This window comes from Cucurbita pepo, chromosome LG02 (genome assembly GCF_002806865.2).
Source record: "Cucurbita pepo subsp. pepo cultivar mu-cu-16 chromosome LG02, ASM280686v2, whole genome shotgun sequence".
NCBI classification, from domain to species: domain Eukaryota; kingdom Viridiplantae; phylum Streptophyta; class Magnoliopsida; order Cucurbitales; family Cucurbitaceae; genus Cucurbita; species Cucurbita pepo.
This window is the reverse complement of record NC_036639.1, coordinates 12749689-12774600: the sequence shown is the minus strand read 5'-3', so window position 1 is coordinate 12774600 and position 24912 is coordinate 12749689. Positions and strand designations below refer to the sequence as shown.

The window sequence follows — 24912 nt, the reverse complement described above, 5'->3', positions numbered from 1 at the left end:
GACCGTAAAAATATATACCTCACTTTCCATGAAAATAATTCTAAAATTATGGAAATAAAAACTCGTACTATTACAACATTAAATGTCTCGTTTTAAAATTGTTCCTCCCTCAATTTTCGTCCTTAAATATTTTTCAAGTTTCATTTTAGTCCCTCGACTTTAAAATAATAAATATATAAAATTAATATTGAAAATGGCACGTATAATGTTTATTTCGTCGAAAAGTTCGGAGAAAGTAAAAAAAAAAAATTGAAAATTTTGAGAGAATATAGATGCTAATATATTTCCTAAGTAGACCATATTGTAATTTTAATATATAGTTTGTGAATTAGAATATGTGTCAAATCACAAGTATATGATAAATTAATCTATTTATTCCATATTGAAACTTTATTAAAGTTTTATGTTATTATAAAAATAAGGACAATTTTAATGTGTATTATGAACTTCAACTATAGAAAAAGATATTAAATATTTATTTATAAACCACTTTCATAATAATTTTTTGATAATATTAATATATATATTTTTTTATTTCTAAATCACCGTTCATGATTGATAACTTTAATATACAAAATAATTATAATATCCACAAACCATTTAAGTCATAGTTCCAAAGAACAAACAGTTTGCAAGACGAGTTTATGTGTGACTCCACGACCCCAAGAACATTATGGTTCTAATAGGATCTTCCTTTTGGTTTCGTCTCGTTCCAACGCCTTGATTTTTCGTCATGGCTACCTTCATGTTCTCGTAAGCTCGAGCAAGTTTCTCTCCGATAGTTTTACTCGACTCACTACTATCATCATCAGAAACGTGTTGAGCCTTCATATCTTCTATGTAAGCAAAAGAAGAGGGTGAGAGATATTAGAGTAAACATATATCTTTGGCTTCCGTATTTATAGCCCAAGAGAAAAGAGAAAAGGTAGCTTTACTTTTTTTATAAAATCCTTTATGGTGAGGCCGGCGCACACCGTGTCTTGGATAAGAATTTTAAAATATTCTTTTTTAGTGGAGGGTGAAGGTGATATGTTGTGACCACACTAACTAAGTCGGGAATATTAGGGTTAAATAAGATTAAACATTTGAGTATTAAGAAATTCAAAAGTTTGGTCGATCGATGATACATGATAATTATTACTCAGATATGCTTATTTTAACAATCGTGGCACGATATTTGAAAAATATTTATTTTATAAGCATTAAAATATTAAAAATTCATCGTAGTTAACCTAACTCGACTCTAATATAATATAATATATATATATATATATATATAATTGTGCCATCAAAATGGGTATTTCCAGTTCAGACAATCTTAGAAAGAAGGTTCTGATCTTATCCAATTCACTGTTGTAAATGCTTTATGAGAAATAAAGTAGAGATGCTGTGCTTTTTCCCTTTTTCTTTTTATATATTTTGATCAAATTAAAATTTATTTTCATTTAAAAAAAAAAAAAAACTAGATAATATACGACTCAGGGCACGTGCGTGACTCCAGCATCAGACGATATTGGGCAAAGCATCACATTAGTGCTAGATATTCTCCTAGTGCACGTGACCAAAACCATCTCGAACCAAGGAATAATGTATCCAAACACCTCAGACCTAGTTGACCGATTCATACACAGAGTACATAATTTTACAACCAAAAGATTAAAAATTCAAATCCCTACTATCACGTGTAAACTAAAAAAAGACCGGGAAGAAAAAAGATCCACAATTTTGTTTCCTTGTTTATTCACGGGGTCTTGGCTACACTGTTTCTAGATTTATCTCTGATAAATCTACGGGACTAAAAGAACTATTAATAACGGTCTACGAACTTCTAAAGCTAAATCAAATTGCTCACATGGTAGTTAGGAAACATTTTTTTCCATTGAGTTCAACCGTGAAAGAATTCGAACATTTACCCTTTTCTTTATCAAGAATATATGTTAACCAGTTAAGTTATGCTCAAATTGTCAATAAACCAGAAACTAACATCAGTATCGATAAGAATATAAGAGGTTACAATGCACAAGATACCTAAGATAGGGTGGTTTGAGCGATAGTACTCTTTGCTGCAAGATCCTTCTTGATTACTTTCCAAATATTATAGCACAACTTGGACTAGGTCCTTGATGGTATCATTCCCTAAAAGAAGTACATGGGGACATTGCATACTCACAAGCATGTTGTATTGAGCATAAGGCATATGGTATCTCAAATAAAGCATATGCCACAAGAATGAGCATAGCAGCTCATGAATGATATTGATTACCATTTATAATGGAGATGCTTGAATAATTTAGTGAAGTGTTGTGGGTGGAGAAATTGATGGACTTTGAAGCTCTTCTAGTAAAGTTTCAAATAGGCAACTAGTATAACGATGACCAAATTGTTCACTCAAAGCAATGTATTGAGTGATATTAGGAGCATCATTGAGTTCATACTACATAGAGAATAACACGATGCTGGACATAAATTGGCCAAGCATTGGTTTCTCAGTCAATTTCTCGACCTAATAACATTACAAGCGTTTTTTCATTCTCACTTGAACAATATCATAGAGCTCTTGAAATTTAGAAAGAAAAAGAAACGTTGCACATAAAGAGACTTGATTGGTCTAAGATGCTTTGTGTGAGATTCTACATCAGTTGGGGAGGAGAACGAAGCATTCTTTATGAGGGTGTGGAAACATCTCCCTAGCATATGCATTTTAAAAACCTTGAGGGGAAGGCCGAAAGGGAAGACCCAAAGAGGACAATATCTACTAGTGGTAGGCTTGGGCCGTTACAAATGATATTAGAGCCAGACACCGAGCGATATGCCAACGAGGAGGCTAAGTCCTAAAGGGAGGTTGACACAAGGCAGTGTGACAACAAAGATGCTAGGCCCTGAAGGAGGGTGGATTGGGGGGTCCCACATCGATTAGAAAAGAGAATGAGTGTCAGCGAGGACATTGGGCCCTAAAGGAAGTGGATTGTGAGATCCTACATCAGTTGGAGAGGAGAACAAAGCTTTTTTTGTAAGGATGCGGAAACCTCTTCCTAGCATACGTGTTTTAAAAGCCTTAAGGGGAAGCCCGAAAGGGAAAGACCAAAGAGGACAACATCCACTAGTGATGGGCTCGGGCCGTTACACACTGGTAGGTGAGTTTGTTTATCTCTAGGTCTACAAACCCAATCTCCTCAAGCCTAGGCTTTGTGTAACCAAGTTTATTAAAACTCAACTAAAAATCCCCAAAGTCAGATTAGCAATTGCAAAATTTTCCTTCATAAATAGTTCACCAATGCATGAAAGTAATACAAATACTATAGTAGCATAGGAAATTTTCCCATACACAGCCCTTTTAAGGACCAAAAGAGTGGTTCCATAAACGAGGCTTTAAATTTAAGCTTAACCCAGTTGATGCAGATGTGTTCATCCTAATTATTATAAGCAACCTTCATCTGAATCAACAAAGATATTACTTCCTAGTACGTTATTCTATGATCGAGATCGATAACACAGATCATGCCATATATGGTAATTGTAATGGGAGACAACTTTTAAACAGATTAGTATAGGGATGGCCATAAATACCTAAACTCCATTGTTGTACAACTTTCTGCACGTGATAGCACCGATAGTGACGATAACTAGGGTCGACAATGCTCCCTGTCTGGAAAACAAGAATTCAATCCAAGACAAGGGTTTTGTCACCTCAGTTAGCACCTCCTGAAATCGTTCATTCAAGTCATCGAGGGATCCAGTGTTGTCAATCACAACGTCTGCCTTATCCCTTTTAAGATCCAATGCCATTTGAGCATTTATTCTGTTTTGAGCATCATCTTCGCTCTGTCCATCTCTTGCAATGAGTCGTCGAAGCTGTGTTTCAGGATCCACCCACACGACAATTGTTGGCTTTGTCCATCTATCCATCTTGGCTTCAAATAACAAAGGGATATCAAGGACTATAACCTTGTAACCTTTCATCCACAGCTTTACAATCTTCCAAAAGATTCCAAAGGATATGTAAGGAGCCAATAATCTACAAGCAGACAATTGATTCAAAGTAGCAATTCAATAATCAATCATTGAGTATTCTAAAAATTAAACAGTGAAGATCATAAGCATAATACTTCCATATACCAAACCTATATTCATCATAGTTCCATGGTGATGAGATTGATTTCAATTCCACAAATGGGCCTTCATGATCAAAGGGTTTGAGAAACAGGGGAAAAAATGGCAATAAAGGCTCAAAATCTAAAGCTCGATTTTCTTACTGATTTAAAAGTTTCCGTTTTCCAGGATCAGCAAATACGATTCGGCCCAGTTTTTGCCTATCAATGTCACCATTAGGTAGCAAAATGTCCTCTCCAAAAGCAGAAACAACCTTTTTCCAGCCACCAGTTCCTTTCTCCACCACATCCTGCAAATGTTCAAATAGTGAAAAGCAGGCTATGATACTCAAAAAATGTGACGGCATGGAAGATTAGTAATATCCTAGATTCTTGTTTTCTTTTATAGAAGTTTTGAAAAGTAATTAAAATAACATATAAAAAAGATGGTTTCTCGATGATAGATTCATTGTTTCTAAAGAGCGGGGTGTGATGTTCGTGAACTCGAGGGCTAGACAGATTTCAACCTTTTCAGACCATTTTCCTCTACTCCTTGAAGCTGGAATTTAACTTGGGGTCCTTCCCTTTTCGTTTTATCATAGTTGCTTGAGTATGCCAGATGCCTACTCGTTTGCAAGATAATTCTTATGGTTGTGCTGGATATGTCATTACTTCAAAACTTAGAAATTTGAAGGGTGCCCGAACCCCTGTTGAGTCCAAAAGTAAACCTTCTTTGGGTGAATGCAATTAAAACGGTTCGTTCATAATTATGGTGGGAAAGGGATCAGAGGATTTCTCAAAATTCACAACTTTCATCGTTCGATAGATTAGATTCAGCTTGTTTAAAGTTGTCTATGTTGTGCTCTCTTTCTAAATCATTTGATAGAATCTCCTTGCAGGGTATCTATCAAAATTGGGATGTTTTCCTTGCTTCTCTTTAGTTTTATGTTGTTTATACTCCTACTTTAGCTTATTTATGTTCGACTTTTCCTTTTTTGCACTCCTTTTGGGAGCACTAGTTTCTTTTCTTTTTTTTTTTAATGAAAAGTTTAGTATCTTGATTGAAAAAAGAGTAATATTCTAATTAGTTCAACTAAGGTGGCTTCATTAATTTCAAATTTTAGGCAAGATCTATAATATTTCTGACTCACATAAGCTATGAGGGTAGAAAGAACAGTCAAATTTAAAATCCCTTTCCTCTTCGTTGTATATTATACATGAAAAGGAGGGTTGAAACAATTTTAAAGAAAAAAGGGGCAAACATACACGAGCTACAAGGTCAGCATCGACTATAGGTATGCCATGGGCCTTGAAGAGGTTGGACACAGTGCTCTTCCCCGACGAAATCCCACCTGTCAAGCCTACTATTCTCATTCTTCCTTTATCTGCAAATCAAAGATTATAAAGCTTTATATAAAATTCAACATAATTACTTAAACTGTGTGGAGAGAGAGAGGGGGGGAAACGCTTGTTCATTGCTCCAGCATAGGTAAAAAAAAGCTTTTCCCTTCAAATTCTAGCCTAAAACATTATCCAAAACAAGCGCATTTGAAAGCAAACATGAAAATTAGACTCAACCCTCACTTCTAGACAACGTTCACTCCACAAATGTCAGGTACGATGTTGGTACTCCACACATTCTCTACCAACTAATACTTTGCTAAACCAATAACCAACATGAAACTTCAGCCAACACCAACGTTGTTAGTCAAACATCTAAAACAACCCTTCTGTATTTTGTAATTGACAAGGACTTGTCTGATGATCATCCTAGTTTCCATATACCAACGAACTATATTTTATTCTCTCTCCAACAAATTTCAATGGATCTAAACAATCAGCATCCATTACAACTTCTCTAATTCCACATCAATTGGGGTTATTATCATTAGAAGGATTCCATTTCATCCACCATAATCCAAGAACATCATTATTTCAATTTAGCAGCCACATAACATCCATCCTATTTATCATGCATAGATGATGATGCAGTTCCTGGTTCTGAAAGTTCCACATTGAAGTTAACTAGCAAAGACATTCTAAGTTTTAGACATTTCCATTCCAACTTCTTCAAATTTGATACTATTTCAGGTTCCAAGCAATTAAACTACAGAAGCCCAAAAGAAAGCTAACAAGAATCAAATGACAAGGAAACGAATTAGAAAGGAAAATGCGCAGAGACGCTTACCTTTTCTCCAGATCTGCCGCAAGCCAAAATTTGGAGCGATGGGTGTTCTTCTTTTTGCGGTCTGTTAGGCGCAGAGACTCTTGTGTCTTGTGGGTATGATTAAACGGAGGGAGATTTTTGGTGGGTCGCCGATTGAGATTTAAGAGAGAGTTGATTCTTTGGCGTTTTTTCAGGTGGTTGCCGCTGGCGGTTGAGAGAGAGAGGCTTAGAGAGGGTTTTTGATTGACCAGCTCCGAGAATTTTGATGAGGATCGTCGTGTTGGTGAAGAAGATAATCAATTCAGCCTCCTCTCTGCTGACGGCGCCGGCGGGAAAAATTCTCTATTCGTTGAAATAGGAGAATTTTTTGGGTAAACCTTAGCAAGTTTCAGTTATGCTAATTTTATAATTTTTAATTTTATTAGTACATTGATATAATTATTAACGAAATTGATTAAAAAAAATTGTTTAAAAACTTTTTAGCTTTTTAAATTTTGTTTAAAAAATATTAATGAAATTGATATAATTATTAATCTCACACATTGTTAACTAATAATATTTACAACCATACGATTCATCTGGATCGCTAATGAGTATTTATATTAAATATCTAAGATTTAAATGTCGTTTCTCTCCTTTTAAAATTTATATTATTTCAATTAATTATAATATAGAATAATAATTATAAATTGTATATTATACTTTTGTATATGGACAATAATAATTAATTAAAAATAATAAATATTATTTAATTAAAATAAATAAATTAATTAATTAAGTTATATAGTTAGTGTATATATAAGAATCTCATTGGTAGGGAATACCTATTTAAATGAATTTTACATCCCTTCGATAAATGGACTAAAAAAAAGTCGATGGTTCAATCTCTCACCCTATAAATAAATGAACTAAAAGAATCGTACATTAGTTTGAGGTAAAGTAAATTTAGCTTTTACGTTTTTTTTTTTTTTTTTTTTTTTTTTTTTTTTTTTTTTTNATTATATCACATAGAAATTTTAATGCCAAATATTTCATGTTTAAAAAGTGTATGAAGCTTACATTGTTGTTCTGTCAATCAGGCGAGTATGCAACACTCCTCACAAGGAGATCTCAAGAGAGTTGGGAGAAATAGGTTGACAAGATAATGTTGTGAGCATGGTCCACTGTAACTTCCTTCCTGCCAATGAATTAAGACTCGTGTTAGTAACAAAACAAGAACATTTCGCACGATCTAATCAGCGTCGAATCGTTGATGAATGAAAATAATACCATGGGGGAATGATACGAATCAAGTTCCCAACTTCAAGTTCAACATTGCTGCAAACTCTTGGGCTGAAAATAACAGTCCTTTTCTCACCTTCAGTTGCAATAGCTTCGTCGCCATTTTGCAACGCCGAGCGCTTCGAAATCAAACGAGGAGTATCATTACAGCGAGCTAATGTATTGGATCAAGAAATTCAAATATGAAACTGTTCGAAATAGGAACTATAGATTCCTCAACAAATCTGTTACAGTGGAGTTTTAAGCGCCAATCAGGAACGAAAAAGTGTGGAACGAATTACAAATCTATGAAAAGAAAGAACCAAGACTCTAGTGTTCCTTTTCTCCTCAATGCTAACAAATACCCAACCATTTTCATTTCCTACTTTCCATGTTGACTAGATTCATCAAATAAATAAAAGGGGGAAAAAGAAAAGATCTATTTCATCCATATATCTAAAAAAAGGCAAAGAATTGACACCGAGTTCGGTGGACAAGTTGAAGAAAGGAAAATGGGAGATCAGGAAAGGGTACTACACCATCCTAATTTTCGACTGTAAAGGTTCAGGTTCAGGCTTTCTTTCTGAAGTAAGCATCACCAAAGAGGGTCGTGTGACTCGGAGGACATAAGACTTAAGACTGATTGGGGAAATAAATTATAATCTACTTATTGGAATCCCAACATATTTGAATCCAAACAGGCAATTTTTTTCATCTTCAGTTGAAATATCAAATCAAATTCCTACTCAAGAATGAAAAAAGAAAAAAAACTTTTCATATTACACTTTTTGTCTAAAACACCGGAAATTACCTCGACGTCTATAAAGAGGCAAGAGCATACTGTTAACTTTGCATCCAAGTATCTTGAGAGGACTTTTACATCGATGCAGCCTAGCGCATTTGAAAAGATGTTAAAGAACTAAGGTACAAAAGATGATTTTAAAATATGGATGGTTTTACCATTTGGAGTTGTGCTACAATGTAACCCATTCAAGAAATTCGTCTCTCTTTCTTTTTCGCTCTGCACGACTCGCTGCAACTTTCCATATAAGCCGATTCTGTGCAGTTGACAGGAAACAAATACTAGGGTTTAACAGACCCAAAATTACATAATTGTATTCAACATTGTTAAAGACCCTCAGCACAAAATTATAGAGGATAAGTAGAGTCCTTAATTTTACCCTAATGGATTTGGCACCAAGCTAAGAGTTCTTTCAGCGTCCATGCATGCAGCAACTAAAGCCTCCTCAAATCTATCAGTCATCGATTGCTCCTTCGTACATGGGCCAGCAAGCTTCAACTTTTGATCATTGACCTGCACAAGCATATCCGGATAATTATTTACTTTCCAAGCAGAAGAAACCATTTTCACCACCATAAAAACATACCTCGTGGTCACTTGATGATTCCGTGTCCACAGAAGTATGGGAGTCTTCACTGTCAGCATTTCTATCTCCAAGTGCAACAAGAGCTTTCTTCTCAACAATTGGGATCATTTTCCCTCCAACTTGGCTACGCTACAGCAAATAGAATTTAATTGAGAATGACAGTTGTATACAAGAAAATGTACAACAATAAAAGCTAAAGAAAGTTTAATACTTGCATTTAACTATTTATCTATTTGACATTTTTCACTTCCTTACTTAACAAGGGGGTTCCATCAAGGACGAGTCTTTTGGACCCTTCCACAACAACTAAATTCATCTCGTGACAATATGAAAAACTCGGAGGCTTCGGTATCTTATTATACCTTTTCATCTTTATTTTTCTTAAGTGGAAAATATACTTATTTGTTAGAGCTGTTCTCAATGATAAAGTAGTCCTATATCCTCCTCAAGATAAAGGTCATTAATTACAGCAAGCTAGTTTCTTTCTATGTGTAGAGTACTAAGTAGGAAAGAAATAAAAGAATCTTTTTCAAGTATAGAAAGTTCAAGGGAGGAAATATGGGGTTTGACATATTGTAATGCCTTTCTTTGGTTCTTACTTCTAAGCTTTTTTGTAGTTATTTGTTATCCTTTTTCCTTGATCACCAACAGCTAGGGCTCCTTCATTTAAACTTTTTCTAGCAGTCTCCATGATTGGGTTGGGTTTTTCTATGTAATTTTTTTCATTAGGATTGTAGTCCTTCATTGACATTGATAAAAATTGAGTTTCTGTCTCAATTTCTACAAACCATCATGCTACAAAATCAACCACATTACAATGCACCAGAATCAATAAAAGATCCAAAAATTTGATCAAGAAATGAGACTAAAAGAACTATCAAGAAAATTAGGCTAGCAATAGATCAAAAAGAATTGTCATCACATTAGCAGTGCAATTTGGGGAAGTGTTGCGACTGTTAGGGTCCTAGTAGTCACTGAATGAAAGTTCATGGGAGGTACTATACACACAGTGGGTTGAGGTTAGGAGGAGGCTCATTTTTAAATTAGTCTTCAGATAGAACACTAAACACTGCTTAGTAACCTTTGTATTTTTTTTTTATACTGTAATATATTTCAGTCCCTAATCTCAAGATTAGGCTCCTATTAAATTTGGCTGTTAGGAGTGCTTATAGGAAAAATATTGATTATGAGGATACCAAGGGCATATTAGTTACTGGATGCTAGGTTCAAAATAAAGAGCATTTGAATGCTTGAGAGGAATCATTTCTACTAAAATTTTCACTATAGTAGTTATTATTTTAGATTTCTGATTCTGCATATTTATCTTTACTATGTTTTAATACTATGATGCTTCAAAAAGTTAAAAGATGGAAAACAGACCCATCCAGGACGACAACCCAGCGGGTCATTCTTATCTTTAAGGCCATCTAAAAGCTCGGAAATTGAACTTTCAGTATTTCCACACTTCTCTGCAGGTCCTACGTCAGATTGGTCTTCAAATTCTTCCACAAAATCTTCAACACATACTGCAACTGGATACTTCTCAGATCTTGATATAACGGCATCAAAGGTGTCAGATAAATTATGAACCTTGGATATGGGAGCTGAGCAGAGTCTATTCTCATGAATAACAGAGCATGATAGTTCTCTCCTCTGTGAATGAAACGTAAATTTAGGTTTCGTTTTGCCTCTGATTCCTGCAGCAGTTAATTTCATAATCAATACCAATAAAGATCACAAGTATTAAGAAAATAGTAACATGTCAACAAAAATGATCAGCCATGGATTATCATCATAAATGCTATTTGTAATTGGTTGGCTCGTGTATCCAAAATGGCTTAAATCAAAACAGCTAAAAAAAGGTGGATTCAATTACCAATCTTAACAACTGCAAGCAAAATTCAATCAACTTTCAACTAGCATAATGCTTTTTTCTTTTGTTCTATGAGCAAGTGCATCTTCCAGTAAACATGCGTCCGGGGAAGACTCCCAGCATACAAAAACAAAAGGGGTAAGAAAAAGAAACGTAATAAAAAATAATAATTTTCAGTTGAAAGTGATAAGACATTGCCTCAAAACAGAATACAGAAAAAATACTTCACCTTTGAGCTTTTCCAGTCTCAAATTGAGCTGAACTTCTTCCTACCAAAAGGTCAAGAAATAAGTGTCAAATTAGATAAATTTGTAACAATGACAAAAAAAACATCAAAAAAATAATTCATCCTTAGCACAAAAATCACATCTGTGAATGGACAAAATCATGTATTGGAAATCTTTTTTAAAAAAATGAAAGGCACGAATTTTTGTTGATGTTCAAGAAGTTAAAAACTAAACAATCCTTTAGGAATGAAACTAGAAGGCCATACAGCAACCATAACAGCAGCTAAAGCTTAAACATGGTCTAAAAAACATTGGCAACGGAGCTCGCCCACAAGAATTAATCTCATCAAATGAATAAAGTCGAAAAATCTTTGAAAAGAGCACTCTAATTCTTTCTTAGTTTCTTAAAGAAAAGAGAGAACAGCATTCTTTTTTCCTTGATTCAGAGGTGTTTCTTAGATAATATAAGAACCCAAAATAGTTATCAGTATCCAGTATCCTGATTTCAGAGAAACATAGCTAAAAATGGGAGAAAGAAAACAAAAACACGTTAGCCTAACTTCCAGACATAAGGTCGAGGCAAGAGTAAAGATTATTTAAAGCTTGAAAGTACCGAAGCAAAAACAACAACAATTATCCTCAAGAAAAAACAATAGGTAATCCATGAAAACAACTTAACAACTCCTCATCCAAACATGTTTTCACTCAATTCATATTATACTTACGTCTTTCCGGAATTCTTATTCTAAAACCCGGAAACTGTGTCTAGACCATTGCCAGAAAAGCCACTATTTCAATAAAAGTGAATTTCACGACCTAATATTTCATTTTCGTCGGAGTTAAAGGAGAATAACTTCAAAATTTTACACAAAACATGCACGTATAATCATCGATAGAAGAAAAGGCAAACAAAAATTCGACTAAAATGTCACTAGTTATAAAAGAAATACAAAGATCAGAGCCCTGAACATCGAAATTCATGACAAAAACTTCAAGTAAAAACATAAAAACAAACTAAAACACTATAAAACGGTACAAAATTAGAGTTAAACAAGTGTGATCAGTGAGAAACACATACAAACCTTTTCCTCCTTAGCTCCTTCAATTGAATCAAAATCTTCGTCCTCTGTATCCATCAGATTAGAATACAAAAGGCCAGTCCATTAAAATCAGCATAAGAAAAAAAAAACAAAAACAAAAAAGAAAATCGACGTGAAGAAACTACCGGAGATGTCGCAGTCGGAGCCCACATTTGCCTCCATTTCCCTCCTGAAAACAGCTGACCATCGGCGGGAAACTAAAAGCGACGGTCGATATCTTAAGAAATTATATATATATATATATATATATTTTTTTTTTTTTTTTTTTTTTTTTTTTTTTTTTTTTTTTTTTTTTTTTTTTTTTTTTTTTTTTTTTTTTTTTTTTTTTTTTTTTTTTTTTTTTTTTNAGCTAGCCAAGCTATAGAGAAGACCATAAAATAAGGACTAAATTAAAAATACAATAATAAAACATAAAAAAATTAAATTAAATTATGTCCAATTAATTAAATTTATAATTTAACTAATATTATTTTTTTAAAAAGAATAATAATATTAATAATATCTAAATTCAAAATATTTAATCGAAATTTTAATTTGTGTGTGAAATAAATTTCTAACGTATTAAAAAAAAATGAAGGATCCATTTAATATAAAATAAAATAAAATAATTTTAAAATTTGGAAATAGTAAATTAACCAAAAAAAAAGATTATGAATATTTAATTATTTGATTTAATGGTCGACTATGCATAATTACTTCTATAGTCAAAAAGCACGTAAATACAAAAAAAAAAAACAGATCCAGTAGAAAATTTGACAAAGCAAGTAATTTGGCGTTGTTTGGTTATCGCGTCTGCGTCTCCAGATCCCATAATCGATTCAGGAATGGAAATGGAGGAACGCTCATTTGTTATCCCTCAAGAACAACAGCAGGTTCATCTTTTTCTTTCGATAAATTTGCAACGTTTGAATTTACTGGAGAATCAGTCGTGTTGTCAGCCGGCTAGTTATGCATTTTTCTATCGGTTATTGACTTGTTTGTTCCTTGTCGTTTTACGGATGGTATATGTAATCTACAGAACTCGAAATATGGATTGAACGAAAGTGACGAACGTACTTTTGCTGTGATTGGATTATCGTGGTTGTAGCGTATGTGTAGGGGCTTTTCTTGCAAATTTGTCAACTCGGTTTCTTTGTGTTGTTCGTAATCTAATTGATGGTTGCATTTCGTACCTAGCTGTTTGTTTTTGGTTTGATTTTGAAAACTCATTTGAGAAGTTTTGATTGAATTACTTGTTATGGCTGGACTGTGATTTAGCGATGAATTGAATATTGGTCAACTCTGATATTGCGATTGAGGAATTGAGTGAATAGTTTTCATCTGCTGCGTACTTCATTTATAGGTCTTCTGAGCTTAAATTTCGTTGGTATTTTCTATTAAATTTTATTTTGATGAATCAGCTTCGTTGGTTTCAATTTGGAAACTGAAGATGAACCATATCTTGTCATGCTTGATTCTCCTATTATTTAGTATATAGCTACCTAACGGGTCTGAAAAATCCATAAGAAAGTTTAGTCGTAGATTTCAATATTTACTTTAATTTTCTGGAGACAGAGAAACAAGTCTACTGTTACATCTAGAAGTTTGCAGGAAGGTTTTATGTCTTAAAGTTGTGTTCAAATCATTTCTTAAGATCAGTGGTGCAAAGCACCAAAACGCCCAAGTCTTTGAGTTCTGAGTTATCATCAAAGTTTTTAACAACATAGATATAAGCAACGTGTTATAATGGTCAAGTCAACGTATTTCCAGAAGCAATGAATTATGAGATATTCAGATTAGTAGAAATTTCTCACTTGAATTATTTGCATGATACTTGTCAGTAATTATTGTCCATATCTTGTCTTGTAAGATGGAAGATGGAGGTGGAAGTTCGAGGTACACTATTGATGAAGCTCTTGTATCCATGGGTTTTGGGAATTTCCAAATTCTTGTGCTGGCTTATGCTGGGATGGGATGGGCTTCAGAAGCTATGGAAATGATGTTACTCTCTTTTATTGGACCTGCAGTTCAGTCTGCGTGGAGCCTTTCTCCTCATCAAGAGTCCTTGATTACCAGTGTGGTTTTTGCAGGCATGTTAGTTGGGGCCTATTCATGGGGCATAGTTTCTGATAAATACGGACGAAGGCAGGTCTCAATTATTCTAATATCATTTCATTAACAGATTTGTATGCTTGATGATGTGACTTTTCCATGTGTTAATGCTATTTGTACTATCTACTTAAGTCCTTTGCTTGCACTTCCTTTTTAATGGTTCTTATGGTTCAGACTTGAAGATTTTTTTTTTCCTTCTATCTATTGACTCATAAAAGATTGTATTGTATTCACAACTTTGTAATTTAGTTTTTCTGATATAGAATTGAAGTTTTATGACAGTCGCAGTAGTTCTAATTTAGTTTTCATGATATATAATTTTTTTTCCTCAGTCTTGGCGATCCTACATTTCCTTTGGTTTTTCATTGTTAACTTTCTCATTCAGGAAAGGTTTCTTCATTACAGCAACACTCACTTCTGTTGCTGGATTTCTAAGTGCTTTTGCCCCAAATTATATCTCTTTGTTAATTCTTCGCTGTCTAGTTGGCGTTGGGTTGGGAGGTGGTCCTGTACTTGCTTCCTGGTTCTTGGAATTCATTCCTGCTCCTGAAAGAGGCACTTGGATGGTTGTTTTTTCAACATTCTGGACCTTTGGGACAATCCTTGAGGCTTCATTGGCATGGGTATAATCTAGCTTTCTGTTGTAGTTAAGTACATGATCTTGCTACATTTTGATCTCTTATTCAGAAAAAAATAAAAAAATAAAAAATAAAATAACGGACAAGAAAAGATATGTATAGGAAGTTGTGTTCATTGCCTGATTCATTTCTGGTCGACCAACTTTGACACTGCTTGCAAATGATATCTAATTTTGGAGATTATTTTACTCTTTAAATTTAGTGCTGTATTTCTATTTGTTCCCTTGATAACATTTCGTAGCAGCTATATGGAGACGTTCTGTTATGTAGTGTTTCTCTGCAACTAAACATTTTACTATTAGTTACTATTTGTGAATGGTTTGAAATTGTTAGTCTTTAGCTAACCGGTTAGTTGATTGGTTGTTAGTTACCTGCTGTTCTAACAGGTGAAAATTAATTATTAGCTTAACAACTTTGATAGTTATGCTGTTATTTGGTAATCCATTTGTACAAGAAGCTGCCCTCTCCTAATTGTGGCTATGAAACAATAACAAGTTTTCCAGCAGTTAACTTCATTATGTGATGAATCAAAATGGTTTGACATGTAACAGGAGGGGTTGAGAACATAATCTATGTCCTGTCCTGTCCTGTTGCCATTAGGGGTTGATGTGATAGTCTTCTAAAGGTGAAACAAAATTAGGTTTCTTTAAATTTAGGTTAAATTTAGTTATTGCACATGGAGGTATGCAGGCTTATTCACCTGATTTTTGAACCTCGGTAATTTAGTTTTCTTATTGGCTCTTCCTATCATTTTTTTTACTATACTTTCCAGCGGACATTGAAAATGTTTGTAGTCACCTTCATATTGTATACCCTCTTATTTGCAGAAGGTCATGCCAAGCTTAGGTTGGAGGTGGCTTCTCGCATTTTCTTCTTTTCCTTCACTTCTTCTACTGATCTTCTACCAATATACTCCAGAGTCCCCACGATATCTCTGTTTACAAGGCAGAACAAGTGATGCAGCTATTATTTTAGAGAAAATAGCACGGCGTAATAGAACAAATCTCCCTCCTGGCGTTCTTGTTTCTGGTCACTCGTATGCTTTTGAGGAGCAAAATATTCCCGTGGAAGATGTACATTTGCTTTCGCCAAGACAAACTAAAGTTGAAACTCCTCGAGCAACAAAATCTAATATAGTGAGTCTCTCTCCATTGTTAAAGCTTCTTTCTCGAGAACTGATTGTGTCTACATTGCTGTTGTGGGTGGTTTTCTTTGGAAATGCATTCTCTTATTATGGCCTCGTGTTGCTGACCACTGAGTTGACTGGGAAGAATAGATGTACGACTACTGATATGCATCTAAATGAACATGATGATGTCAACTACAGAGATGTCTTTATCTCTAGTTTCGCAGGTAACGGTCTTTTGGTTGTTCCAAAGTTTTCTCTAGTCAGGGGCAAGGTTTGGTGGATGGATGATAATCTAACCTCAAATTTTCTTTGAAGAGTTACCTGGTCTCGCATTGTCAGCTGTCATTGTTGACAAATTAGGGCGTAAGTTATCGATGTCTGCAATGTTCTTCCTGGCTGCTACATTTCTATTTCCCTTGGCATTTTATCGGGTTGATGGCTTAACAACTAGCCTTTTGTTTGGAGCTCGCATATGCATCACATCTACATTCACAGTTGTCTACATATATGCTCCCGAGGTAAGTTCGAACACTAAAATTCATTGCTAAGAGACAATTGCCACATCATGTATCACAACTAGACATGTTTTTCTGCTGGTTCATAGTTTATGTTCCATAATATGTGATGTTAAGAGGATGATCTGTGGTTGTCTGCTTTTGATACTTTGGACTTGAATTTTCCTATCATATGCCTTCTCTAAAACTAAAATCTCAATCACTTCCCATGTTATTTGCTTGTGTGATCTATCATGACAGGATTCGTTATTACAGATTTGCATTCTTCATCTGTCCTTTATTCCACCTTGGTTTGAAATGTGATTACCAACCAAAGTTTTCCTCCATACACTTTTCTGTTTCTTGGTGCAATCTTATTCTTGTATAGTTTTTCTCAAGCACTTTCTTCGCTCTGGGTATAACTTATTTATACTCTTATAATCTATGCAAACTACAGATATATCCGACCTCAATCCGAACAACCGGCGTCGGGATTGCTAGCTCCATTGGAAGAATTGGAGGAATGGTATGCCCTCTCGTGGCAGTAGCTTTGGTTAAAGGATGCCATCAAACAGCGGCCATTATTTTGTTTGAGATTGTAATTCTTCTGTCAGGGATCTGTGTTGTGCTCTTCCCATTCGAAACCAAGGGACAACATCTTCCTGAAAATGTAGCTGAGACTTAGAATACATATTGATCACATTGTTCCAATTGGCTTGATCTTGATCTCGATCTGGCCTCCATTTCCTTTGTTCATTATCTGCTACAATAGATATTATTGAAGAGACCGTACCTCTAGTATCGACCACAAGACTTTCGATGCTTTCGATACCGGCCAGAGAACATCTTGCAGATGTACATTACAAGGTCTGGAAAAATGCTATTCATATTCAAACTATTAGATGGATACAATGTAGGACTCACTAGTTTTATGTAGAATATATGAACAAATGTTGGAATTGTTGTCATAATAGGAGAATTCTAGGAGAATTCTGAGCTCTTTTGTAGAGAGTTTTCCATGATGCAATGTATTCATGAATGGTCATTCAACGTGCATTATTTCACATATAGCTAGCAATAATTGACAGACATCATCGACTAAGAGGTAAAAAGTTTGAACCTTTAAAAGGCTATAACCGATCACATTAGAATTCTAGTAGTAGCTTGGTGAACCTACAAAGTTGAAAGTGTGAACTACACATGAATCAACGCCCATTTTTATTTAAAGTTTTAGTCCCTAATTGAATTTTCTCAACTCAATTATTCTAATTTGTCAAAAATAATTTAGAAATAGCAATTTAGCCATTAAGAACTCGAAAAATATCATCCATAAACCAAAATTGAGCCGAACTAAACGCATCTTGCTGGTTCCGTATCATTACACAATCGAAACACGAAAGCTAAACAAGATAACAAAGAAGAGTCTTTGATATCTTTAAGTTGATCACTAAGGTCAGTTCAAGAACAAGGTAGAAGCTTATTGTGATTGTATAAACGTGCACATACATAATCAATCACCTGCAGAAAATGAACCAACTCCCTTCCCCTTGGACGCAATATACAAAACTTAGGAGCCCTGATGAGAAAAAGGAGGCATACTTCCCCAAAAAAGAAATTTACACCCACATTATGCAACCAAAGGCAGAACACTAAAGTTGAAGACTTGGTGAATTTCTATACAAATTCATTAAGATATCATTGCAATGAAGATTTCTCAGGCAAAAATAGATACCGAAAGTGAGAATCGAAAGGAAGAATACCGCAGTTGCGAGAACCGATTAGGCTTTGTCGCCTCTGGGATATACAACCCTGAACGAACGCAGCTTGACGAGGTGGAAGGTAATGAGATATCCATACTGCCAGATTTGCATCGTCAACCGAGTTTTTGGCGAAGCAATATAGCAGTTTCGGTACCAATAATCTTCCTTTGCTGCTAACACCTACAGACGCTCGAATAAAATCGCGTTGTGCCTCCAAAAGATCGTCACGGATGTTATTTGCAGTGTAGATCCTCACCTACATAAGTTGTAGAGTTAGACTTGAAGTAGAAAAATGTTAATACACGTGAGTTCGTTAATCCATAATTACCGCAGGAGATGAGTAAGTTCCGCAGCTCAGAGCGAATGTTAAGAGTGGTTCGTGTTTGTCTATTGCAAATCTTCGTTGCTCCTCCGTCACCTTCGACTTATGAAGAGCAAGAAGCAAAGCCTGGTTATAAGTTTCCACAAAACAGGGCAATGAATCAATGAACTAAACAGAAAGAAAAAAAAAACAATATATATACATACATATATATATATATATATATATATATATATATATATATATATATATATATAGCAAATGCATACAATTTGTGGTCTGTGGACTGGTGGTTTCATCTTGAGGATGACATATTCAATTCCTGTTGCACTGATAGAATGTCCCCCCACTGTGTATGCAGCCTATGAGATTACATTTCAAAAGAAACAAATCATTAATACCCAAAAAGAAAGAACAGGACAAAACACGATTCGAAGTACGCATTTCGACTTAAACTGATTGTTTCCAGACCTTTCGGCATGAAGGGTGCTGTTTCAAATAGATATCGAGCACGATACAAGAGCACAAAGATTTCGAATGTGCATCTTAGATTTGTTTTTCATAACTAGGAGGGGTATCAATCTTTGCATTATGCTCGTGACACGCCTCACTAATCAACAGACACTTAGCCGACTCAAAAACTAACTTTGGGTGACGACAACAAAGAGTTTAATTATGAAATCTCTACCCGAACGCTCAAACTCGAGACTTTGGAAGGTAGATTCAAACATCTCGAATCTTATACCCTCAGAAGTAAAATATTTATAAATGGTAACTACTAACCAGCAAAGGCAAGCACATAGTATATGGTATTTCCTAGAAAATAGCTTCCATGAGGTCTTCTGAGACTGAAGTCTTTTAAAAATGTTGTTGTGAGATCCCACATCGGTTGGAGAGGGGAACGAAACATTCTTTATAGGGGTGTGGAAACTTCTCCCTAGTAGACACGTTTTAAAAAATCGTGAGGCTGACGGCGATACGTAACGGGCCAAACCGGACAATATCTGCTAGCGGTGGGCCTAGGCTATTATAAATAATATCAAAACCAGACACCGGGCGGTGTGCCAGTGAGGACGATGGGCCTCCAAGAGGGGTGGATTGTGACATCCCACATTGGTTGGAGAGGGGAACAAATCGTTCTTTATAAGGGTGTAGAAACCTCTCCCTAGTATACACGTTTTACCGTGAGGCTGACAGCAATACATAACGATGGGCTTAGGCTATTAAAAATAGTATCAGAGCTAGACACCGGGCGGTGTGCCAGCAAGGACGTTGGGCCCCCAAGAGAGGTGGATTTTAAGATCCCACATCGGTTGGAGAGAGAAACGAAGCATTTCTTATAAGGATGTGGAAACTTCTCCCCTAGTAGACGCATTTTAAAAAACCAGTGAGGCTAACAGCGATACATAACTAACCAAAGCGGACAAAATCTATTAGCGGTGAACTTGGGCGAGGAAGACAGTTTTATAAAGATTTTCCTCGAGGGCAAGGCAACACGCTAACTACAGCTCTACAGCATGTGTTTGCTATACTTGCAACTAATAACAGAAGAAATGTGGCCTTCAAAACCAAACCTTTTGCATCAAAGAGAAAAGTTTCAGCTCACTTTTTGGAACTCCATAAGCCAGGTAAGCCTGTCGAAAACAAGATGAGATGCGGACAACCAACTCAGCATCTGTTTACAGTTGACTAGCAATGTATTAAACCAAATTCAACGAGGAGAAGCCACTTACGTGCATGATTAGAGCGTTATATAAATTAATCCAGAACGCTAGCCTTTCGTCCCTGTTTAAATGGACGGGATTCACGTTCGCAAGCTGCTCAACAAGAGTGCTGTTCACGAAACAGATACATTAGGCCAAAAACAGGCCAACCATGGATTGGATTATCATATTGCCAAAAAACGGAAAAACCCGACACGAAAGATAAATAAAGGTCAGTGTGGTTTACGAACGTTACCGGAACTTCCTCAGTTCTCCTGCAGCGTATTCTAGTTGTTTCTTTCCAACTGACATCCAAGAAACTTCAGCTGCTTGTGAATAGTTTCCAATGTCAGACCAGCTTAATTTTCCACGCACACTGTATGGATCAGAGGTATTCTGTGTGGCCAGTACTTCAGAGCTACTTGGAAGGTCAATCTGTGGACTTTGTACTCTCGATGATATAATGGATCGTTCGGATGATGACCACCATGATGAACTGGAGAGATGTCCTTGGGGCGATGCAGGCGAGTGGCTTTCCGATGTTGATGACTTGGATGGCACGGGGGAATCTGCTAGAGAGATGAATATGTTTTTCATACATCTGACCATTTCTTCTGATAAGATATTAGGGTGATGCCAAAGGCCACTTGACGGTGGCCCTCGAGACATTTTCTCACATTCTACTGATTGGGAACGTTCATTGACCTCTGTCACAGACGTTTTCTCACAGCGCGTAACTAGGCCATCTTCAATTTCTTCCCATGAATTCTGAAAGACAGTACACGTCACTCAAATCAAGTTATACGACACGAAAAACCAACTGCAGGGAGGAGCTGGACTAGAACGGAAGCAACAAATTAGCTACATGATTATGCTTTCGAGCAACGACGACTAATTAAGGAACATTTTTCTTTACAGTCGACAAGGACTATAAAATTCTAACAAGGTTACATATATATTCTGGAGAATGGAAAGCGAGTGAACTCAAACCAGGAGTATTAACCAAACTAATTATCACAAAGATCCCACATCAGTTTGGAGAGGAGAACGAGCCATCATTTATAAGGGTGTGGAAACCTTTCACTAACAGACGCGTTTTAAAAATCTTGTGGGGAAGCCCCAAAGAAAAAGCCCAAAGAGGACAATATCTGCTAGCGGTGGGCTTGGAGCGTTACAAATGGTATCAGAGCCAAACACCAAGCGATGTGCTAGCGAGGAGGCTGAGCCCCGAAGGGAGGTGGACATGAGGCAGTGTGTCAGCAAGGACGTTGGGCCCCGAAGGGGGGTGGATTGGGGGTTCCACATCAATTAGAGAAGGGAACGAGTGTCAACGAGGGCGTTGGGCCCCAAAGGGGGGTGGATTGTGAGATACCACATCGGTTGGGAGGATAACAAAGCATCCTTTATAAGGGTGTGAAAACCTCTCACTAGCAGACACATTTTAAAAACCTTGAGGGGAAGCCCAAATAGGACAATATTTGATAACGGTGGGCTTAGGCCATTACATATTTCCTATCTAAATGCAAGTGAGAATCGACAAAAAAGTGAAGTTTCAGTCTTCAGGAATATAAAATAATATTTACATGAAGATAAAAACCAATGTGATGACATACCGATTTCTTCATCGCGTCCGAATTGGACCAATCAGATATTGAACAAGGCGATGAATGCATTAAACGATATTCCGCAAGCCTCCTTTCGTTCTTTTCTTGACTAAGTTGGAAATGTAAAGAGACCGTCTCTTGCTCGAGTCGTACAACTGCATCTTCCAATACTGCAATGCTAGACAAAAGATCTTGGGCCTACACAAATTTTAACACAAAGAACATAACCCGAGTCATGTCGTCTCTCCTTATTTCTCATGAGACTATTCATATTTCAAAGCATAACGACCAAACTCGATAACCCATAAATTGCACGGTTACAAGCAACATACATGATGAGGGAGGCATGAGAAGTTGGCTAATGTTAGATCCTTCTTTTGAATAGCATCTTCAAGGGAAGTGTGCAGCTCCATCTCTTCTTGCAACTTTTGTTGTAACCTTCTCACCTACAAAATAGTATTCTTAACCTCACAATCAACCCAAAAAAACTAAGTTCAATACATAATATGTCAATGGAGCCATTGATCTTAAAGAACAAAGCGGATGACAGGATTTTCCGAAGCGTAAAAGTAACGTATCTAAGATAATATTTTATTGCACAGTAACGAAACATCCATAAACAGCTAGACACTTACGTCTTGTTCGAGCTGAAATCTGTAGGGAAAAGAACCATCATGTTTCTCCAATAATCCAGCAGTAGTAGCCATTATGGCAACAGTGCTCTGCTACATCAAACAAAACTCAGAAATAATGGTTAATGACAATTGGGTTTAAGTATTCTTCTGTTCGTAGGTATCATTATCTTTTCATTTTAAGTTAGTTCTTGCGTCAAGTTAAAGTTCGGAATTAACGTTAAACAGGAGAATACGTTGCAAATCACTATGGAGGTTAAGGTTTCAATAAGGAAACTGCACATACGCACGCACGTTATATATATTTCACCTCATTTTCTTTCTACTCTGTAACAGTTCAAGCCCACCGCTAGTAGATATTGTCATCTTTGAACTTTCCCTCAAGGTTTTAAAACGTATCTACTAGGGAGAGGTTTCCACACTCTTATAAGAAATGTTTTCTTCCCCTCTCCAACCGACGTGGGATCTCATAATCCACCCCCCTTGGGGCCCCAACGCCCTTGCTGGCACACCGCCCGGTATCTGGCTCTGATACCATTTGTAACAGCTCAAGCCCACCACCAGTAGATATTGTCCTCTTTGGGCTTTCCCTTTCAGACTTTCCCTCAAGGTTTTAAAACGCGTCTACTAGGGAGAGGTTTCCACACCCTTATAAGCAATGTTTCGTTCCCCTCTCCAACCAATATGACATCTCACAATCCACCCCCTTGATGGCCCTACGTCCTTGCGGGTACACTGCCCAATGTTTGGCTTTGATACCATTTGTAACAGTCTAAACCCACCGCTAGCANAATATGACATCTCACAATTCACCCCCTTGGGGGCCAGCGTCCTTGCTGGCACACCGCCCGGTACCTGGCTTTGATACCATTTGTAACAGTCCAAACCCACCGCTAGTAGATATCGTCCACTTTGGGTTTCCCCTTCCGGGCTCTAAAATGCGTCTACGAGGGAGAGGTTTCCACACCTTAATAAGCAATGTTTTGTTCCCCTCTCCACCCGATATAGGATCTCACATACTCCATTACAGAAAACCATCTCCATAACATCTTACCTCTAGAAAAGAGTCAGCAAAACCAAGCTCAACAACATTCCCTAAATTAGAACAGTATCCAAAGTGGGGATCATCACATCTGTGGCATCACAATGACAATAAACAAAGAAAAGCATTAAAAAGGAAACACACCACTGAGCTCTGCAGATAACAGAAGAAATGAAGAACAGAAGAACCCAAAGGAAAGTGTCCTCTTACAAACAAAGTCCAGTCTGAGCAACTGAATCCGACATTCCGAGCTCATGAGGTTCAGTGACCTTCACACTAAAAAATCCAAAATCTCAAGCATCAACAACGAAACTCGTGCCAAAATAAGCATCACAAGACCCACACTTACCCCAAAACATAGATTCTACATTACCCATATCATAAACTAACCTCGCAAACAATCAGAATCGAGAGGCAAAAGCCATAGATGCCTGTGAAGAGACGATATAATGCAATGAATATGAAAAGAAAATAACCCCTCATGAAGGCACAGTTACAAGTCATTTTCAGGGAAAAAAAGCAGCCTATTACAAGCATAATGAAAACAAGTGAACCTAATCAAAGAATGTTTCGACAGTAAGGCATGAGCTAAAAGCATTTGCAAGAAAAACCCAAATGAGAGCCTCTAAAACTCAACTGATGTGATGGGTGTTCGGCGAAAAGCAGGGCTGAGCCAAAAAGGGTTGAATTATCAAGTGGTGTGCAGGAAAGTGAATGAGAAGTTCAATATTTTTTGCTTTCCGCTTTGCAATGGCGGTGGTTTCAAGTCATAAAGGTCGAAGCCACAAAAGTTAAACAAGAAGATTAAATAATGCAATAAAGGAGCCCTCACTATGCTAGCGACCCACTTCCCTCTGTTGGTGGAAAGTCGGTGGCGTTTTCTGAATCAGTGAAATATTTGATCTTCAAAGCGAAAAAAAGAGAGAAAAGGCCGAGTTGGGACCTTTGAACTAAAAGGGGTGAAGGGTTTATCCAAACTTCTATCAAATGTGTTCATTTTATTTTTTTTACTATTATTATTTTTTTTGGGAGTAGCTGGAGGACCATTTTGTTAAATAGTGAGATCCCACCTCGGTTAGAAAGGGGAGAACGAAAAGTTTTTTTACAAGAGTGTGAAAACCTTTTTTTAACATACGCGCTTCAAAATTATGAGGCTGATGGCGATACATGACGTGCCAAATATGATAATACTTGTTAGCGGTGAGCTTGAGCTGTTACAAATGATATTAGAGCAATATACCGAGCGGCATATCAGTGAGGATGCTGGCCCCTAGGAGTAGATTGTGAAATCTTAGACACTGAGTGGTGTGCCAACGAGGATGTTGACCCCTTTAGCGGGTGGATTGTGATATCCTAGACACGGAGCAGTATGCCAGCGAGGATGCTGGCCTCCA

The 24912-nt window shown here is 36.4% G+C and overlaps 4 protein-coding genes across 11 annotated transcripts; 1 reads left to right on the top strand and 3 right to left on the bottom strand.

The window, feature by feature from the left end:
• Window positions 1-3235: 3235 nt before the first annotated feature.
• On the bottom strand, window positions 3236-6586 carry LOC111788952 (dephospho-CoA kinase). Its single transcript, XM_023669546.1, has 4 exons — window positions 6277-6586; window positions 5355-5473; window positions 4254-4399; window positions 3236-4015 (listed from the first exon to the last, which is right to left on the bottom strand). Exons 2-4 carry the CDS (start codon window positions 5460-5462, stop codon window positions 3568-3570), a joined length of 702 nt encoding a protein of 233 aa, XP_023525314.1. The 5' UTR covers window positions 5463-5473; window positions 6277-6586; the 3' UTR covers window positions 3236-3567.
• On the bottom strand, window positions 6493-12310 carry LOC111788951. Of its 2 annotated transcripts, XR_002814244.1 has the most exons (11): window positions 12229-12310; window positions 12086-12129; window positions 11006-11045; window positions 10284-10600; window positions 8904-9032; window positions 8697-8830; window positions 8476-8573; window positions 8327-8406; window positions 7525-7655; window positions 7315-7432; window positions 6493-6597 (listed from the first exon to the last, which is right to left on the bottom strand). XR_002814244.1 is itself a non-coding variant. In XM_023669545.1 (10 exons), the coding sequence occupies exons 1-10, from the start codon at window positions 12263-12265 to the stop codon at window positions 7366-7368; spliced, it is 1077 nt and encodes a 358-aa protein (XP_023525313.1). In that variant the 5' UTR covers window positions 12266-12310; the 3' UTR covers window positions 7259-7365. The 2 variants fall into 2 exon arrangements, 1 of the variants encoding a protein (XP_023525313.1); XM_023669545.1 differs by lacking the exon at window positions 6493-6597 and having other exon boundaries at window positions 7259-7432.
• A 524-nt stretch (window positions 12311-12834) lies between these two features.
• Window positions 12835-17519, top strand: LOC111788797 (organic cation/carnitine transporter 7-like). Of its 2 annotated transcripts, none has more exons than XM_023669310.1 (6): window positions 12835-12975; window positions 13953-14227; window positions 14580-14817; window positions 15660-16185; window positions 16277-16479; window positions 16913-17519. In XM_023669310.1, the coding sequence occupies exons 1-6, from the start codon at window positions 12928-12930 to the stop codon at window positions 17138-17140; spliced, it is 1518 nt and encodes a 505-aa protein (XP_023525078.1). In that variant the 5' UTR covers window positions 12835-12927; the 3' UTR covers window positions 17141-17519. The 2 variants fall into 2 exon arrangements, with proteins under 2 accessions (XP_023525078.1, XP_023525079.1); XM_023669311.1 differs by lacking the exon at window positions 12835-12975 and adding an exon at window positions 12982-13104.
• A 276-nt stretch (window positions 17520-17795) lies between these two features.
• On the bottom strand, window positions 17796-24319 carry LOC111788796. Of its 6 annotated transcripts, none has more exons than XM_023669303.1 (13): window positions 24156-24319; window positions 23909-23949; window positions 23729-23794; window positions 23531-23609; window positions 22480-22569; window positions 22177-22290; window positions 21854-22042; window positions 20497-21008; window positions 20271-20370; window positions 20112-20171; window positions 18807-18899; window positions 18544-18663; window positions 17796-18471 (listed from the first exon to the last, which is right to left on the bottom strand). In XM_023669303.1, exons 3-13 carry the CDS (start codon window positions 23761-23763, stop codon window positions 18151-18153), a joined length of 1713 nt encoding a protein of 570 aa, XP_023525071.1. In that variant the 5' UTR covers window positions 23764-23794; window positions 23909-23949; window positions 24156-24319; the 3' UTR covers window positions 17796-18150. The 6 variants fall into 6 exon arrangements, with proteins under 6 accessions (XP_023525071.1, XP_023525076.1, XP_023525073.1 ...); XM_023669308.1 differs by having other exon boundaries at window positions 22480-22566; window positions 24156-24318; XM_023669305.1 differs by having other exon boundaries at window positions 23729-23949.
• Window positions 24320-24912: the final 593 nt, after the last annotated feature.

Coding starts and splice junctions, on each gene's coding strand:
- LOC111788952 (XM_023669546.1), bottom strand. CDS start 5,462: ATGAGAATAGTAGGCTTGACAGGTGGGATTTCGTCGGGGAAGAGCACT. Junction 4,400..5,354: donor ATGCTGACCTTGTAGCTCGT/GTATGTTTGCCC, acceptor GAACATTTGCAG/GATGTGGTGGAGAAAGGAAC. Junction 4,016..4,253: donor AAACGGAAACTTTTAAATCA/GTAAGAAAATCG, acceptor GTCTGCTTGTAG/ATTATTGGCTCCTTACATAT.
- LOC111788951 (XM_023669545.1), bottom strand. CDS start 12,265: ATGGAGGCAAATGTGGGCTCCGACTGCGACATCTCCG. Junction 10,601..11,005: donor GAGACTGGAAAAGCTCAAAG/GTGAAGTATTTT, acceptor TAACTGCTGCAG/GAATCAGAGGCAAAACGAAA. Junction 8,831..8,903: donor AATCATCAAGTGACCACGAG/GTATGTTTTTAT, acceptor ATGCTTGTGCAG/GTCAATGATCAAAAGTTGAA.
- LOC111788797 (XM_023669310.1), top strand. CDS start 12,928: ATGGAAATGGAGGAACGCTCATTTGTTATCCCTCAAGAACAACAGCAG. Junction 12,976..13,952: donor TCCCTCAAGAACAACAGCAG/GTTCATCTTTTT, acceptor TTGTCTTGTAAG/ATGGAAGATGGAGGTGGAAG. Junction 16,186..16,276: donor CTTTATCTCTAGTTTCGCAG/GTAACGGTCTTT, acceptor TTTTCTTTGAAG/AGTTACCTGGTCTCGCATTG.
- LOC111788796 (XM_023669305.1), bottom strand. CDS start 23,763: ATGTCGGATTCAGTTGCTCAGACTGGACTTTGTTT. Junction 22,043..22,176: donor TCTCATGCCTCCCTCATCAT/GTATGTTGCTTG, acceptor AAATTTGTGTAG/GCCCAAGATCTTTTGTCTAG. Junction 18,472..18,543: donor GAACTTACTCATCTCCTGCG/GTAATTATGGAT, acceptor CAACTTATGTAG/GTGAGGATCTACACTGCAAA.